The sequence below is a fragment of the Pelophylax lessonae genome (assembly GCF_965119305.1).
Source record: "Pelophylax lessonae genome assembly, chromosome: 1".
Taxonomy (NCBI): Eukaryota; Metazoa; Chordata; class Amphibia; order Anura; family Ranidae; genus Pelophylax; species Pelophylax lessonae.
In genome coordinates this window covers 283,077,481-283,097,047 of record NC_138768.1, presented here as the reverse complement: position 1 = coordinate 283,097,047, position 19,567 = coordinate 283,077,481, and the positions used below count along the sequence as shown (strand labels likewise).

The following is a 19,567-nucleotide window of genomic DNA, read 5'->3' as shown; positions in this document are numbered from 1 at the left end:
AAATGTGATCACTGTACAACAGCTTCTCTCTTCAGTTGTCACATTTAAACCTGGTATACACAGGCCGAATATTGTCCATTATTAGGCGGTTCAACTGAAACCAGCTGACATTTGGCCCGCGCGTACACCAGACTGTCTGACAAAAGCTGACCTAACGTCCAGCTTCTGTTGAACAGGCATGCAGGAAAACCAGCATCTGATCGGCATCCGATTCGTGCTGGCAGCCAATGGCTGGGAGCGCCGACCTCTGTGTTCTGGTGGGGAGGAGGGGGCAGTCCCCTTTCAGAACACAATAGCTCAGTGAGGAAAACGCTGTACTAACATCATATATTTAGTACAGCGAGCTCCTCCCAAGCTCCTCCATTATTTTTTCCGTTCACCCCACCAGATTAAAAAAAAAAAAACTGATAGTGTGTACCTAGCATTAGAAACCATTTCTATGAAGTATTTTTCATAGATAAATGTAATGAAGATTTAGTAAAAAAAAAAAAACGAAATAGTGTTATGTGTTTTAGTGAGTGCATTAACTTTCCATCTTAGAATAACTAGGCAATTATATGCAATATATAATTCCCGTACCTGGAATCACCATTTTTTATTATCCAACACCATTGTGTGTGTATTTTTTTCAACTATTGAGAAGATGTTTATGGACATAGGCATTACCTGTACAAGTCTATGGTCAGATCTGGTAAAGTTCTGTCTGTGCCAGGAATCTGATTTTAGGTTAAATGGGCATTGGGCACATTTATATAACCTCAAGAGTTGGAGGTTTTTTTTCGCATCTTTGTGGTGCATTTTACATGTGTTTTAGGCACCAGTAAACTCTATATAACTTGCATTTTGATGATAGTCCATCAAAGATGCAGCGACCAGGGTTTTTTTTAGCTATCTGCACCTAAAACACTCAGGTGTGAAATGGTCCTAACCTGAAAATGGGACAAGCACATCTTCTCCTATCCTTACTGACATTAGAGTTCATCTAAAAACACTTGCACAGTCCAAACACAGTATCATTGCTCACAGCAACATTTCAGCTCCAGTAATACGCTATAATGGAAGTAAGAATCTGAATGTATTGGTACTGGTTGTAGTGGAAAGCACCATTTTCTTTTACGCTGGTTCTCATAACTGATCTACTATATTTATATGAATATATAAAGACTGGCTCTATTAGACACGCTGCTAGACACCCTACTGAATGTATAATAGAATGTGAAGGAGTCAGGTAACACAAGAAACCAGTAGGCACATGATAACGGAGTACCACCCAGATGTACAGTTTTCTGTGAAAGAATGCCAATTATTCAGATCTCAAAACATATTTCTTCTATTAAAGTACAGGATTATCCCTTGTTGTGCAAATAAATCCATCCACATAGCAGAAAAGTTGGTTGCCTTTTATTATTATTATTTATTTATTACAATTAGTTTCAGTAATATTTACTCTTTTTTTTAAATCGTTTTTCAGATTTGAACTTTTTAAGTAAATAAAGGATTGAACATAATGAATTATTTCTACCTATCAATCTACCTATTTGTAGGTAAATTATTAGATGATTAAAACTATCTATCTATCTATCTATCTATCTATCTATCTATCTATCTATCTATCTATCTATCTATCTATCTATCTATCTATCTATCTATCTTTGGTAAGTAAAAGACCAAATATAAAACATTCTTTCTACAGTATCTATCTATCTATCTATCTATCTATCTATCTATCTATCTATCTATCTATCTATCTATCTATCTATCTATCTATCTATCATTGGAAAGTAAATGACCACACATAAGACGTTCTTTCTACAGTATCTCTCTATCTATCTATCTATCTATCTATCTATCTATCTATCTATCTATCTATCTATCTATCTATCTATCTATCTATCTATCTATCTATCTATCTATCTATCTATCATTGGCAAGTAAATGACCAAACATAAAACATTCTTTCTACAGTATCTATCTATCTATCTATCTATCTATCTATCTATCTATCTATCTATCTATCTATCTATCTATCTATCTATCTATCTATCTATCTATCTATCTATCTATCTATCTATCTATCTTTGGTAAGTAAAAGACCAAATATAAAACATTCTTTCTACAGTATCTATCTATCTATCTATCTATCTATCTATCTATCTATCTATCTATCATTGGCAAGTAAATGACCAAACATAAAACATTCTTTCTACAGTATCTATCTATCTATCTATCTATCTATCTATCTATCTATCTATCTATCTATCTATCTATCTATCTATCTATCTATCTATCTATCTATCTATCTATCTATCTATCTTTGGTAAGTAAAAGACCAAATATAAAACATTCTTTCTACAGTATCTATCTATCTATCTATCTATCTATCTATCTATCTATCTATCTATCTATCTATCTATCTATCTATCTATCTATCTATCTATCTATCTATCTATCTATCTATCTATCTATCTATCTATCTATCTTTGGTAAGTAAAAGACCAAATATAAAACATTCTTTCTACAGTATCTATCTATCTATCTATCTATCTATCTATCTATCTATCTATCTATCTATCTATCTATCTATCTATCTATCTATCTATCTTTGGCAAGTAAAAGACCAAATATAAAACATTCTATCTATCTGAGTAGTGAAATCTAAAAAAAAATGACATGAACCAATCTCCATCACAGATATCATAGAACAAATTTGTAGATATAATACGAATCACCATGAATGTCCATTATATGGTACGGAGTTCTATCCCAATATCTTGCATCTGTCCATTTATGTATATTAGAAATACCTAGCTCATTTCCATTAAAATAGGTAGGATCTTCTATGCAGGACAATTATAGGTGCCAACTTCCAACTCCATCTGCATGTCAGTGTGAAGCCTTCCATGCTGATCCTCAATGCTGACAAGAGTGCTATATTCAGAAGTAGCAACATGTTACAGTACGTATGATCAAACAATGCAATCACTGCAGAGCACTCTCCCCCTTTATTCTGTACGAGCCTCTAATTACCAGGAGAGATGACAATAAGCGTCACGCCTGTTCGACTTTTTCTAACCCATCTACAAAAGTGCTGCTAATTAATATTTCTTTTCCAAGCTGATTTTCCAAAAGAGCATAAACTGGCCCGGTTAGGTCACCGGTATTACCGGATAGGTGCTGCTATGAGTCCAATTTCCCAGGAATGTTTTTGCCGGGGGCAATTTTCTCACTTAAAACCTATGTTTGTGGTCAGCTTTGATATTTCCACTGCAGAAATGATTTAAATGAATTATTTCTCGAGCGCAGGGCCGCAGCTTTCGCATCGTCTGCTCAAAACTCACCAACGCTCAGAATATACTGTACAAAGTAAGCATCTTTCAAGCAGACATTTAACCTTTTTTCCAACGCTGGTATGTAAGCCAAAAGTGTTAGTCATGCTACTATTTGCTTTAGATCTATTAAGAAAACATATGTTCCATTGTTACATCTGCTGCTCGCCCCCCAGTGGGCCCCGAGAGAAACTCTTCAAGAAAAAGACATTAACCCTTGCTTTTTTTTAAAGAGTTAATAAATGCTGGGCAGAAAATAATGAAGGTATATACAACACAGCCAATTCACCCATGAAGCTGACTTGGTTATCAGACGTCCTGGGAATATTCAGGAGTGGAAGTGAAGAGATTGCGAATTCTCCTTCTCTTACAAGTGGCTTAGGGACTGCACAATCACAACAAGAGACCTCTTAGTATATGACAGAGGGCATCAATGGTTCTTAGGAAAGCTGGGATTACTTGCTGAGCTGTAGAAGTTAAATACCAGGTTAAGGTACAATTTCCCGAAAGGGGGGTATTGTCCCCGCTGTATAAATGACCCTACTGATATCCGTAATGACACAGATTTTCTCTCTTGCAAACTTTTCTCTTCAGCAAATGAGAGCGAAGAAAAATCTGCTGGTGCCAGCGAGAAATACCCATAATCCAGCACTGATTAGGGCTTCTTAGTGTGAGATCCCTTTTGTAGAAACAACAGTTGGACGCCCCTTCTCAACCCCAGAGCATTACATGGATTAAACTGATATTACACTGAAAATTTCACAAGCACGGATTTCAGCTGCCCTGCCAACACACATAAGACGGGAAGGTGGGGGGGAAGGAAAAATGCAGAAAGTTATTGGAGCGTCTGCCGCTAACGACAAAACACTGCAATGAATTTGAACTGGAAACGGGGCAGGCATCTGAAAAAGCACCGCAATAATAAAATCAACAAAAAAGAGCCGTGCGCTCTTAGTTTCAACTTACCTTCTTCCGGGGCTGCCATTTCATCATATTTGGACGTAAAATTGTTGAGCATCAAGAGACGTGAGAGATAGTTGTAGACGTGGGAATTTTACAGTCGCTGACAGTCATGCTTCCTGCTCCTTTAAATATGTTGCATATTTACTTTTTTAAAGAAAAAAAAAAAAAAAACATAAAAAAAAATCAAAACCCAATCAGACGAACAAAAGAGACTTCGATCCCAGTTTAGTTTAATCAAATCCAGAGGTGGAGGAAAAAAAGGTTAAAAATGTAGAATACGCGATTTAAGAAAATCAGGAAAGGTTTTCGAGCGTGGGGGGGAGATTCTAACGTTTGATCATGTTAAGGAAAAAAGGCAAAGTGAAATGGATGAGCTGTGGCTTTTGAAGCCCAGAATTGCCTTTTGTCATAAATGCCTTACATCTGCAATCCAAGATCTGAAAGTGTCCTGTACTCTCAGGCTACACAGCGTAGATGGGATTTTGTCATCTTCCAGTAGCACTCAGTGTTCTCCCCCCTTTAAAATCCACTATCCTCTGCAAGCTTTGCAGTTGTAGGCGAAGGGCTGCAGCCTTCTCCTCGCATCTTTCTCCCAAAAAAAGTACATTCCAGGATACAGTTCCATAAGAGGAAGAAAAAAAACCTGGCTCCGCTGCTGCTCTTCAATTTGTACAATGTGGGCAGGAAAGGTTCTGCGTGAACAATTCACGCGTCTTAATAAACTGAAAACAGAAACAAAAACAAACCTAGCAGAAAAAAAACACAGGGATTTTTACTTGGGAAATGCTGGAAGGAAATCCTGCAACAGCAACAAAATGTACTCCTCTACACTAATGACTTCCTTCCCTTCTAGTATATGCAGAGCCCGCACTGTTCTGTTCAAGACATTGCAGCAGCCTGCAGGGTCTTACTGCTAGTCTCTTCATCAGCCCCTATGTACTGTACAGAGGGCTTCACCTCCCCAGTCCTACTATGTACTGTACAGAGGGCTTCACCTCCCCAGTCCTACTATGTACTGTACAGAGGACTTCACCTCCCCAGTCCTACTATGTACTGTACAGAGGTCTTCACCTTCCTGGTAATACTATGTACAGTACAGAGGGCTTCACCTTCCTGGTCATACTATGTACAGTACAGAGGTCTTAACCTTCCCGGTAATACTATGTACAGTACAGAGGTCTTAACCTTCCCGGTAATACTATGTACAGTACAGAGGTCTTCACCTTCCTGGTCAGACTATGTACAGTACAGAGGTCTTCACCTTCCTGGTCATACTATGTACAGTACAGAGGTCTTAACCTTCCCGGTAATATTATGTACAGTACAGAGGTCTTCACCTTCCTGGTCATACTATGTACAGTACAGAGGTCTTCACCTTCCTGGTCATACTATGTACAGTACAGAGCTCTTCACCTTCCTGGTCATACTATGTACAGTACAGAGGTCTTCACCTTCCTGGTCATACTATGTACAGTACAGAGGTCTTCACCTTCCTGGTCATACTATGTACAGTACAGAGGTCTTCACCTTCCTGGTCAGACTATGTACAGTACAGAGGTCTTCACCTTCCTGGTCATACTATGTACAGTACAGAGGTCTTCACCTTCCTGGTCATACTATGTACAGTACAGAGGTCTTAACCTTCCCGGTAATACTATGTACAGTACAGAGGTCTTCACCTTCCTGGTCAGACTATGTACAGTACAGAGGTCTTCACCTTCCTGGTCATACTATGTACAGTACAGAGGTCTTAACCTTCCCGGTAATATTATGTACAGTACAGAGGTCTTCACCTTCCTGGTCATACTATGTACAGTACAGAGGTCTTCACCTTCCTGGTCATACTATGTACAGTACAGAGGTCTTCACCTTCCTGGTCATACTATGTACAGTACAGAGGTCTTCACCTTCCTGGTCATACTATGTACAGTACAGAGGTCTTCACCTTCCTGGTCAGACTATGTACAGTACAGAGGTCTTCACCTTCCTGGTCATACTATGTACAGTACAGAGGTCTTAACCTTCCCGGTAATATTATGTACAGTACAGAGGTCTTCTCCTTCCTGGCCATACTATGTACAGTACAGAGGTCTTCACCTTCCTGGTCATACTATGTACAGTACAGAGGTCTTAACCTTCCCGGTAATATTATGTACAGTACAGAGGTCTTCACCTTCCTGGTCATACTATGTACAGTACAGAGGTCTTCACCTTCCTGGTCATACTATGTACAGCACAGAGGTCTTCACCTTCCTGGTCATACTATGTAAAGTACAGAGGTCTTCACCTTCCTGGTCATACTATGTACAGTACAGAGGTCTTAACCTTCCCGGTAATATTATGTACAGTACAGAGGTCTTCACCTTCCTGGTCATACTATGTACAGTACAGAGGTCTTCACCTTCCTGGTCATACTATGTACAGCACAGAGGTCTTCACCTTCCTGGTCATACTATGTACAGTACAGAGGTCTTCACCTTCCTGGTCATACTATGTACAGTACAGAGGTCTTAACCTTCCCGGTAATATTATGTACAGTACAGAGGTCTTCACCTTCCTGGTCATACTATGTACAGTACAGAGGTCTTCACCTTCCTGGTCATACTATGTACAGTACAGAGGTCTTCACCTTCCTGGTCATACTATGTACAGTACAGAGGTCTTCACCTTCCTGGTCAGACTATGTACAGTACAGAGGTCTTCACCTTCCTGGTCATACTATGTACAGTACAGAGGTCTTCACCTTCCTGGTCAGACTATGTACAGTACAGAGGTCTTCACCTTCCTGGTCATACTATGTACAGTACAGAGGTCTTCATCTTCCTGGTCATACTATGTACAGTACAGAGGTCTTCATCTTCCTGGTCATACTATGCACAGTACAGAGGTCTTAACCTTCCCAATAATACTATGTACAGTACAGAGGTCTTCACCTTCCTGGTCATACTATGTACAGTACAGAGGTCTTCATCTTCCTGGTCATACTATGTACAGTACAGAGGTCTTCATCTTCCTGGTCATACTATGTACAGTACAGAGGTCTTCACCTTCCTGGTCATACTATGCACAGTACAGAGGTCTTCATCTTCCTGGTCATACTATGTACAGTACAGAGGTCTTCACCTTCCTGGTCATACTATGCACAGTACAGAGGTCTTAACCTTCCCGATAATACTATGTACAGTACAGAGGTCTTCACCTTCCTGGTCATACTATGCACAGTACAGAGGTCTTAACCTTCCCGATAATACTATGTACAGTACAGAGGTCTTCACCTTCCTGGTCATACTATGTACAGTACAGAGGTCTTCACCTTCCTGGTCATACTATGTACAATACAGAGGTCTTCACCTTCCTGGTCATACTATGTACAGTACAGAGGTCTTCACCTTCCTGGTCATACTATGTACAGTACAGAGGTCTTCATCTTCCTGGTCATACTATGTACAGTACAGAGGTCTTCACCTTGCTGGTCATACTATGTACAGTACAGAGGTCTTCACCTTCCTGGTCATACTATGTACAGTATAGAGGTCTTCACCTTGCTGGTCATACTATGTACAATACAGAGGTCTTCACCTTCCTGGTCATACTATGTACTCTTCACCTTGCTGGTCATACTATGTACAGTACAGAGGTCTTCATCTTCCTGGTCATACTATGTACAGTACAGAGGTCTTTACCTTCCTGGTCATACTATGTACAGTACAGAGGTCTTCACCTTCCTGGTCATACTATGTACAGTACAGAGGTCTTCACCTTCCTGGTCATACTATGTACAGTACAGAGGTCTTCACCTTCCTGGTCATACTATGTACAGTACAGAGGTCTTCATCTTCCTTGTCATACTATGTACAGTACAGAGGTCTTCACCTTCCTGGTCATACTATGTACAGTACAGAGCTCTTCACCTTCCTGGTCATACTATGTACAGTACAGAGGTCTTCACCTTGCTGGTCATACTATATACAGTACAGAGGTCTTCACCTTCCTGGTCATACTATGTACAGTACAGAGGTCTTCACCTTCCTGGTCATACTATGTACAGTACAGAGGTCTTCATCTTCCTTGTCATACTATGTACAGTACAGAGGTCTTCACCTTCCTGGTCATACTATGTACAGTACAGAGCTCTTCACCTTCCTGGTCATACTATGTACAGTACAGAGCTCTTCACCTTGCTGGTCATACTATGTACAGTACAGAGGTCTTCATCTTCCTGGTCATACTATGTACAGTACAGAGGTCTTTACCTTCCTGGTCATACTATGCACAGTACAGAGGTCTTCACCTTCCTGGTCATACTATGTACAGTACAGAGGTCTTCACCTTCCTGGTCATACTATGCACAGTACAGAGGTCTTCATCTTCCTGGTCATACTATGTACAGTACAGAGGTCTTCATCTTCCTTGTCATACTATGTACAGTACAGAGGTCTTCACCTTTCTGGTCATACTATGTACAGTACAGAGGTCTTAACCTTCCTGGTCATACTATGTACAGTACAGAGGTCTTAACCTTCCTGGTCATACTATGTACAGTACAGAGGTCTTCACCTTCCTGGTCATACTATGTACAGTACAGAGGTCTTCACCTTCCGGGTCATACTATGTACAATACAGAGGTCTTCACCTTCCTGGTCATACTATGTACAGTACAGAGGTCTTCACCTCCCCAATCGTACTATGTACAGTACAGAGTGCTTCATCTACCTAGTCCTACTATGTACAGTATAGATCTCTTTACCTCCTGAATATTACTATGCACAGTACAGAGGTCTTCACCTCCCCAGTCTCACTATGAACAGTACAGAGGTCTTCACCTCTTAAGTCCTGCAATGTACAGTACTGAGGTCTTCAACTCCACAGTCCTATGTACTGTACAGAGGTCTTCACCTTCCCAGTCATACTATGTACAGTACAGAGGTCTTCAACTTCCCAGTTATACTATGTACAATACAGAGGTCTTCACCTTCCTGATCATACTATGTACAGTACAGAGGTCTTCACCTCCCCAATCGTACTATGTACAGGACTGAGGTCTTCAACTCTGCAGTCTTACTATGTGCTTTACAGAGGTCTTCACCTTCCCAGTCATACTATGTACAGTACAGAGGTCTTCTCCTACCCAATCGTACTATGTACAGTACAGAGGGCTTCATCTCCTCAGTCCTACTATAGACTGTACAGAGGGCTTCACCTCCCCAGTCCTATTATGATCAGTACAGCGGTCTTAATCTTCCCGGTCATACTACTTACAGTATAGAGGTCTTCCCGGTCATACTACGTACAGTATAGAGGTCTTTACCTCCCCAATCCTACTATGTACAGTAAATAGGGCTTTACCTGTCCAGTCCTATTATGAGCAGTACAGAGGTCTTAATCTTCCCAGTCATACTACTTACAGTATAGAGGTCTTCCCGGTCATACTACGTACAGTATAGAGGTCTTTACCTCCCCAATCCTACTATGTACAGTAAAGAGGTCTTCACCTGCTCTTTCCTATTATGTACAGTATAGAGGTCTTTACCTCCCCAATCCTAATACGTACAATATAGAGCTCTTCATCTCCCAAGTCCCCCTATGTATAGTATGGAGGTCTTCACCTCAACAGCCCCGGTGTACAGTACAGAGGTCTTCTCCTCCCTAGACTCCTTAAGTAAAGTACAGAGGTCTTTACTTGCACAGTCCCCTTTTTACAGTACAGAGGTCTTAACTTCTCCTGTCCACCTGTACAGACTGACCTCAAACACATACAATATATTGACAAATATGAAAGGGATAGAAAATGACTGGTCAAATGATAATACTGCAAATTGTCAGTGAGTCACTGCGTCACTTTCTACCTAAAATTTTACCACTTGCAAAGCTGCTCATGTTTATATCAATTCTGTTTTTTTAGCAATTAACCTTTTGAAAAAATAATTTTTATGATATAGACTGTACATGGGCATTTTTTTAAAGTAAAGCAGACCTTGAATTACGATACAAGGAACCACTGTTTGATAACCCCCACTACTACCACCACATCCATATAAACTCCTTTAAAACATTCAAGAAAAAGTAAAACATATTCATCCTGGACCTTGACTTACAACTATTGGAGATACTCCCTGAGCCATGCTTTTTGGGTGGGGAGTGTGCTAGACTACTAAATATTGTTTTTTTACACTTATTTACAATGGATGCATTTCCTTTCATTTTGGTTTAGTTTCCTAACAAAGCAAAAATAAATGGATATAAGTAAAATTATTGTTTAAGTGGGAATTGTCCAGACCAGGGTGTGCAAACATGTGAGCTAAAATAAAATATTTTAAAAATATGCTGGCTAACGTAACCATACACTACACAATCTGATTGTACAATCTCCTTCAACTATATAGTATAAGGGCCTTTCTGACTGGATACAATTTGAAATTATTGTTTAGGTTAAAGATTACATAGTTTTGAATGTTAAGCCATGTGGACAGGACCTAAATGTTGAAAATTCTAAATGGGGAATGAGAGTGTAGATGTAATACCTGTGCATGTGTGGCACTTGCACCGCTGGACGTTTTGGGTTTCCTGTTCCTTTACCCAAGACTCTGCAAATAGCACCACACACTTGGCTGGATGGGCAATGTTTATTGCAGATGTAAACTCAGTACCCCAGGAGCAAAAAAGAAATGAAACAACAATAATATTACAGCAAACAGCTGAACTATATCAAGTCAAATATTGCAAATAGGTGAACAGTAGAAACAAATATACTTTTTAAAACAAGCAATCGGTGTACAGAGCAACTTCTGCTTAACTCTGGGTCAATCCTGCCTAGGGAGTAATACACCACCAAGACAGTACAGCAATCAATAATATAGTTCCCCCTTTCTTACGCTGGCCAGATCGTTGGGGTCCAACTACCACATCAGAAAGATCAGGTTGCTTTCCCTTTAAGAACTGATACAAGCACTAACAGTGTGTTACTTGCAGATAACTCTTAACCTCTTTGGTCAAAGTGTACTGAGATTTTGGCCATCATCCTCTCCCCAAATCCTGTGTCAGCAGATGGTCTCCCTCTGTTCACTGTGTGAAACGCAGCCAGTCAGTGTCCACAGCATCCTTTCTCTTTGGTCAGGCAGCAGACTCCACAAACATCTGTGGATCTCTCCTATGTCTCAATCTGTTCATCACTGTGCCTCTATGCCTATCAGCTGCAGCAGTGAGCAGTCTGCTAGCAGTCAACAGTGCATGCAGCTTTCAATAGTGAAGAGATGATCAAATCAGATAGGCCCCCTAGTTCTCAGGGCCTGAGATTCAGCCAAATACCCTCTGCACTTCTTCTCTGGGAAAAGCCTGGGAAAAACACCACACCTCTTCCTCCCTGCCCAAAACTCTCATAATATGATTTGTAGTTCATTTTCCCAGTTCATAAAGCAACTTAGTCTGTATAAAACTACTTCTCCCACAATCCTCCACACCTCTCCCCAGAGTCTCTGGCAGTCACCATCCTCAGCAGGTCCGAGGTGGATGGAGGACCAGCTAAACACTGGCTGCTCTATTTTCTGTAATAGCAGCCTCTCCTGCAGCTGTGCCTGTAAACTGTCTCTGGATGCTTATCAGACACAAAATCCTCTCCAAAATTGTGAACAAGAGCAGCATTGTAAACAATAAACTGATAATCAGGTCCAAGATGTTACGCCTCACCTGACAGTTGTGCAGACTGGGCTACACATGTTTATGCCAACCAAAAACACTATAAAAAAAGCATAAAGATCTATCAGTAAAATGGATACATATAATACTGGAGACCAGCCCTGTCCTGTTTGAGGACAGTTTCACAGAAACCTATACTAAAGAAGTATGGTACTGCCACTGGTGACCTCTCCTTTCAAAAATTCTAGCTACCTGGCTGTCATGATTAAAAAAAAAAAAAAAAAAAAACTTCTGCATTTTCCAAAGTCATTAATTCAATGCAAATATGCAGATAAGGAATAATAATAATATAATTCTAACTTAATTTTGACTTTCCTCACATCCTACCTGATCGAGAAGATCGGTAATGGCAACCTCTAATCTGATGAGCAGTTCAACTATTTATTGTGAGCAGGCTGATCAAAGAAACTTGAATCACAGAGGTAATGGTGAAACAGAGAAATATCCCTGATGGGTTCAAAGGTTGGTTTCTGATGAACAAACAGAACCAGTTGGGTCTCAGTGGGGGATATACAGTGGGAACAATGTGAGTGACAACCTGTGCAAAGGTCTTCTTCACTAGGATGTAAGAAGCATGTAGTCTTTGAAAAAGAACTGCTAGAGCTGAGATTTGACCCTTGGTACTCAAGGTCAAATGTTGATCCAGACCAGACTGGAGTAAAATACAGAATTTGTCTAATTAAGTACTTCCAGGAATGGAGTTTCCTAGCTTTGCACCATAAAAATTATGCATTCAATGTGAGATAATAGACATTGTGAGAAGCCAATTTCCTAGCTTTTAATAGTGAAGAGATGATCCAATCAGATAGGCCAGCATCTGAATCATTAGGGAGGGAGAATTTGGTATCACAGAGAATCTGCTAGGAGTCTGATAGGGTCCAAGTACCATATCCGCCTGGGAAGGTTTGATGAAATGAGAATCACCCTCCATCTGGAAAATGACAAGTGAGAAAGTCTACTTGCCAATTTTCCATGCTTGGGATGTGCACGGCAAACAGGGCTAGAAGGTGCTGTTCTGTTTAAGCCATGATCTAATTTGCTTCTCTTTGAGCTTCAAGACATCTGGTTTCTCAGTGGTTGATGTAAACCATTGCTGTGACATTTTAAAACTAAATCCTGGTCAGATAACCTCATAATCAATAGGTCCAACATTGACGCGACCACCAAATTTATCTAAGCTCCTAAATATCGATTTGGGGAGATGATCTTCCTACAGCAACCAAGTCCCATGCACTGAGAGATTATCTAGGACTCCTCCACAGCCCAAAAAGCTGGCATCCTGTATGAGAACCTTCCTAACCATTGGGAGGAAAGATTTTTATGATAGTGTTCGACGTGTGATCCACCATGGCAGGGTAAGCCCGTTTTTTTAGTCAGGTGCACCCAATGACCCTGAGATTGTTCCTTCTTGTGGAATTGGGCATATGAAATTGCTTTAAAGGTGGCCACCATTAAGCCCAGAACCTCATGCAAATGCAAAAAGAGAGGCTCCTGAACTATAAAGTATGAAAGTGGGAACAGAGAGACTCATGTTTGCCCTGTGGGAAGAAAAACATAGACAGGGCAGTATCCAGGACCAGGACCAGATATTTCAAGTGATGAGATGTTTCCAATGCTGAACTTCTCTAAAGTCTGGACAGAGTATGTTGGACATTGGCTGATATAGCCTGTGCTGAAGGATCCCGCAAAAAAAAAGAAAAATCATCCAGATTTCACACAATGGAGATGCCATGAGATTGAAGCACAGCAAGAATAGGGGTTCATTCCTGGGTGAAGACCCAAGTTGCAGTGGACAGACCAAAGGAATGGGCAACAAAACTGGCAATATTGTGTGCCACAGTAATATTCAGGTAGGGTTGATTAGCTGGGAAGAAGGGGACAGGGGCATCCTTGATGTCCACAGAGGCCAGATGATCTCCTGGATGGAGGGAAGCAACAACTGACCCATAAGAATTCATGTAGAAATTCTGCACTCAGAGAAGGGTGTTGAGAAATTTCAGACCCAGTATGGGGCAAATTCCCCCTTTTGCCTTAGAGACAGTGATCAGGGTTGATAGAAACCCTAGCACCTTTTTGGCTATGACCCCTTGAGAGAGGAACTGCACCAGAGTAGAGTGGAGGTCCGCCAATCTTGATGGAGATGCTGGCAGGTTTGACAACATGATTTGGGGTGGGGGCAGAGACTGAAATTGCAGCTTATAGCCTCTGAATACAATATTCTGGACCATAATTTCTGAAATGTACTAGAACCAGATGCCTGAAAAGGCCAACAGATGCCCACCCCACTCTGACAAGTGAGAGGAGGGCTTGTTTGTGGATTTGTAGGATTTGGGGGTCTAAGACTTTTTCCCATAAAGTCATACACAGTAGCAGAGAATTCCTCCATAGATAAGACTAAGGAAGCTGTTTCCTCTGAAGGGGTTAAGGAAGACTCTGAGGCATTAGGGAAGATTCTGAGGAGTACATCAACTCAGGCAGGGGACAGTGGTCTGGGTGTGGGTGATCAGGACCCTCAGGTAGTGCACTGCAAAGCCCCTGGCATTGTTAGAGGATCATAAACTCCCTCTGACCGCTGTCATTGTGAAGGATCGCCCACAAGGGGTACTTTTAAACCAATACTCATGCAGGAAGGTTTAATACTCTCTTTGACCAAGACACTGCAAGACAGCAGAGAATCCTGGTGAAAGTCCAGAGGATTGTGGATGTGGTGGATAGAAAGAAGACATGGTGGGAATCCCCGTGTCCACCAGAAATGGTGCACATATAAGCAGTAAGAACCCCAAGAGGAGACTCATGCAGAACCAGTGGAGCCAAAGAGCCCCAGTAATGCCGCAAGAGTGCCAAACTACAATATAGTGCAGCACCCCTTTCCACCATCGACTGTGCAACCAACAGTGTCTCAGCCAGAGCCCTACAGGTTAACCCCTTAATGGGAAGAAGCACAGGAAGCACCATCGGGTTCTCTGCACACAAGGGCCAAAGCCCCCAACCCCCCACATCTGAGCTACCAAGAGGCCCTGCAGTTTTCTCACGTGCACGCTTTTAATTTCACTATTCTTCACCCAAACCCTAAGGTGTTTTCAGGGACAGGGTTCCACCAGACAGGTGCCCCCTTGGCTCTGGACTGTGAAGCACTCTCCAGGTGACTCACACATCGCACAGAAATACCTGGGTGAGCACCTTCAGTCTAGTGTGGGAAGGGTTATCCTAGGCTGCCCTTACAGCTTTGTTTTCCAGTGTCCAATAACCTGAAAGGAGCAGCATAACCCAATGTACCTGAATTAATTAATTCTTTATCCCTTAATGAACAATACGGAAAAACTGCTTTGCTGGAGCTCCTATTTAAAAGTCAGTAAAAGGTATGTAAACTCAAAAGCCAAAGTTTAAAATGTTTCTGTGCATGCACCCTCTTTCCCTAATAAATGTTTGATTTTGATTTTTTGTGTAGTACAATCTAGTTAAAGATTCAGCCCTGACACTTCCAGGTTCACAATGTTCATCAACTACCTTGCAATACACCAGTGCCAATGTCATTGTGTCATACATGCTCCAGTTATGCAGCCTTGGGCTACTGTGCAGATTCATTGCGTGCCAGTAATCCTGGTCATAGGATGCTTTAAAGTATAAATAAGCCCTCACAAATGAATACTTACCTGTGTAGTGTACTTTAAGTATAACAGGATTCCATTTTTTTTCTTACAAAAATACAGTTTTTCCCTCACTTTGTATAGGAACTTCATTTGGATGTGTACACGTTCTAGCAGTTGAGCATTACAGTCATACAACAGTGGTAATGGAAGAATGTGCTCATGTACTACACATTAGCATAGCAGCTAGTAGTCCAAGTCAAGAGATTGCAGGAAAGGGGGACAATGCTGCAGATGAACTGAGCAAGCATTGTTGCCCAAGGATCGAAATTGTCTGTGGATAGGCCATGCTGGTGTGATTTATTTAAAATCAGGACACAATAAAAAAAGATTAAGCTTTTTAACATTAATGGAGCATGTGCAACAACATACAGTACTTGGTTTTAGCATTTGGGTTTAGAGCAGCCTTTTTCAACCAGGGTCTCCAGGCACCCCGAGGTGCCTTCAGGTTTCTTCAGGGGTACCTTGGTAAATTGCCTAGAAATTACCCAAAAATTGTATACAAGCCAGTGGGTAGATCAAGCCTGCCTTTTTGTTACACAAGCCTCAGGTTTTCATTGTCCACCATTACAACCTTCTAGCTGTTGGCATCCTAACAACCAATGATGTCATCGGTTGATAAGGAGGACGTTGGGCAACTTGTTTGGCCCTCCCCTTCCCCCTCTCCATCAGCTCTGGGGTCACAGTAGCTGAGTGAGTTTAAGAAACTGAGGGAGAAGAGAAACATTGGTGTACTAGTCAGTACCAGTGTGCAAAGATATATTTGCTTTGGAAGAATAAATCACTACTAACATTGCGTGTCCTACGCGTGTGGATGTTGCTACGTTATGTAAAACTTAGTTTCGGTTTTTACCTTTTAGACTGGTGTGCCTCAAGATTGCGGATAATTTTAAAGGGTGCATTGATTGAAAAAAGGTTGAGAGACACTGGTTTAGAAATACCAAAAGAATGACCATGCATTCCAACAGTCTGATCACCTCCACACTCTCCACATCTTCTTTCCCCAATTTGGATAATGAAACAACTTCACACAAGATTCTTCCTTTCCCTTTCCCTGACCAAGAAACAGGCAAATCTATTACAGTGTGAAGTGAACCTGTCTTCACATCAAACATCCAATCCTCTGCAGGAGATCTTTTTAAAAAGCAGAGCTTCTCCTTTACTTGACTGGATATTTGAAGAACACTAAGGGGTAGATTTACAAAAGGTAAATGCACTGTTCACTTTGCAAGGGAAATTGCTCTTTGCCGTCAGCTTGGCTGTGGAAGCCGCCTCTGATTTCCTGCTATTTCAGGACCGGCTCCCCACTGTCAATACACAAGATTACACTGGTCCCGCAGTCTTCTAGGACATGTCCCAGGAGGTTGCGGGTGGGAAGGGGGGCAGGCCAAGCTTCTGTAATTCTTGCATAGGAGAGAAATGCAGAAGTGGGAACAGGTTAACAGAGAAAAAGTTAGCTGCACCCAGAAATAATAAAAAAAAAAAGACAATAATGTTACAGGAAAAGGATGGATGATGAGTGAAACTTCCTCTTTTACGTAAAGTTCTGCTCAAACTTATACTTGTGTATGCTTGTATTGCTTGGACAATACCCCAAAAAAAAGAGAAGATTATTAAACAATGCTTGGATTGATTTCCTGGAGGTTTTGGACTGTGCAGGCACAGCCTTATCACAAATGCCCACCCCTGGAGGGGCCATTGAGGATATGCCCAGGTCTCCCTTGATAGTGCAGAGGCTCCCTGCAACAGTCACAGTTCCATGCACACCAACAATACAATAGGGGATGACTTTTTAGAATTTATTGCTAAATACCTTGAGGGGTTCAGGGATCAGGACACCCAAATTATATCAGAAATAACATGAAGACAGCTTCTCACTAATCTTCTCTAAGCAGGCTTTCCTAGAGGAAGCAGGTGATGGCCAGTATATCTAAAAATCTATAAGAGCTGCCCCAGTCCATATAGCACCTTCTGACACTTAGTTTTATTCTAGCACTTGCACACTCAAGAGTCCACAGCAAGGTCTTTTCTCACAGTATCCCAAAAGCTATCTGCCACCCAGTATCCACAGGTAGATCCTCAGTGAGGGAGACAAAATCCTTCTCCAAACTATGACTCCAGGAGGATGCCCTCCAGCAAATAATCCTTTGGCAATCTTCTCTAGGCCTTCAGCTCAGCATCTTCTGAGGCCCAGACTGCATTTCCTTGTCTCACTAGCTATCTCCAAGGGACAGCAACCCCAGACACACTGGAACACTCCCTGGTGAGGAAAGGAAGCATTAGGCACCTCCCCAGCCACCTTCTGGATGCCTCCTTTCAGGGATTGGCTGAGGCATGATAACTATTAATACTGGTTGATTGACTTTTTCCTTGTGCTATATTCCGAAAGCTTCTTCCAGAAGCAGGTGGGAGGAATCAAACACCCATCTTAGGAAACACTGAGCAGACAAAAGCAATAGATCACTGCTCCACTGTGAAGCCAAAATGAAATGTAACCCAGCAGCCTAGCTAGAGGAAAGCACTACGACTACATAAACAGCAATATACAGTACTTATGCTATTTTAGAGAATGATTAGATAGGTTAAAAGATGTACCAAGTGTCAACATAAGCTGTAATTTGATTGATATACAATATATATATATATATATATATATATATATATATATACTGTATATTTAAAAATAAATGTATTAGGACAAGTCTAGAACGCTAGACGCTGATAGTACACAAATAATACACATATGTGAATTCTTTGTTGTGAATCAGTGTAGCACACCTAATTCATATGTGCTTCCATTTATACGGCTGATCTGGTAACCCTTGTCAAGCTGTATGTAGCAAAAAGAAGGTATAATTGGGCAGTCTGACAGAAAACTGCAGATACTGTGCGAGTTTAAAATATTTACTCTGATACGAGAACCCCTGGTAAGCAATCACTTTCTGTCTGAATGACTGCTTTCAGCATGGATGGATTATAGCATATACCACTGTGTTTTCATGTCCAGGCACAATCTTTATCGGTCTTACCAACCTATGCGTCTCCCAATGAATAATGGAATAGTAAACGCTATTCGAAAAAATAATTTGCCAGCACTTTTTGAAATAATATTTCTGACACGTTTCCTAATATCTTGTTTAATATAAACACTTGGGGAATATAATCACTTATAAATAACAAATTAACTTGTATTTGTACAAAGAGTTTGTAATGAATACGAAATTTGCTGACATTAATGTTTTCTGCATTTTCTGTTAATTGTTCATGCAATGTAACATGTTTTCTGCACGACTGTGATAGGCAAAATATAGACGGTCAAATTGTTATTTGTGTTAATTAAATGATATGTGAAGCCAAAACAGCTTTGTTTAGTTCTGGATAAAGTTAGTAATACCCTGTAAGGTTTTGTTTACTGTCTGTGTCCCATTGGGGAGATTTCTCCTCACTTCCTGTGAAAAGAAAATATTGAACTTTGTTCATACTTTATGGGTAGATTTGGGAAGGTAAAATCGAGCACTGGCTTCTTATATGTGAAAGGCTGACCATGGATGAACAGTTATCTCATTATCTCAGTAAGTGGCGTATGCCGTAGTAAGTTCACATATATGCGATGCAGGAACCCTGCAAAACCACCGCGGGTTCCTGCATCGCATTCAAATCGCAGGAAATTCACACTGCCATATGCGAATCGCTGGGGGTGTCAATACAAAGTTAATGACACCCCCAGATCAGTTTGCATATCGCAGAGCGAACTGTCAGTTCGGACATAAATTGGATCGCATAGGTGTGAACCACCATGCGATCCGATTCTGCTGTGGACCCAAAAAAGGGTCAGTTGCGTGTTCTGTTTGAATCCGATGCAAATTCAGCCATACAATCTGTATGACTGAATTTGCATTGCACAGACATCGCATGTGTTTATCAGAGCAGTGCGCTCCC

General features: G+C 41.0%; 1 protein-coding gene across 3 annotated transcripts in view; it reads right to left on the bottom strand.

Moving 5' to 3' along the window:
* Nucleotides 1-19,567, bottom strand: part of TTC28 (tetratricopeptide repeat domain 28) — an 866,848-nt gene that overhangs the window by 662,285 nt on the left and 184,996 nt on the right. Inside the window, exon 1 of one of the 3 annotated variants that reach the window (XM_082244145.1) lies at nucleotides 4,293-5,122. The exons of the other annotated variants lie outside the window; for them this stretch is intronic. Coding sequence (XP_082100271.1) covers nucleotides 4,293-4,319 — 27 coding nt within the window. The 5' untranslated portion in view covers nucleotides 4,320-5,122. Of the gene's footprint in view, nucleotides 1-4,292; nucleotides 5,123-19,567 lie in introns of those variants that run through there. 3 annotated transcript variants of the gene reach the window in all.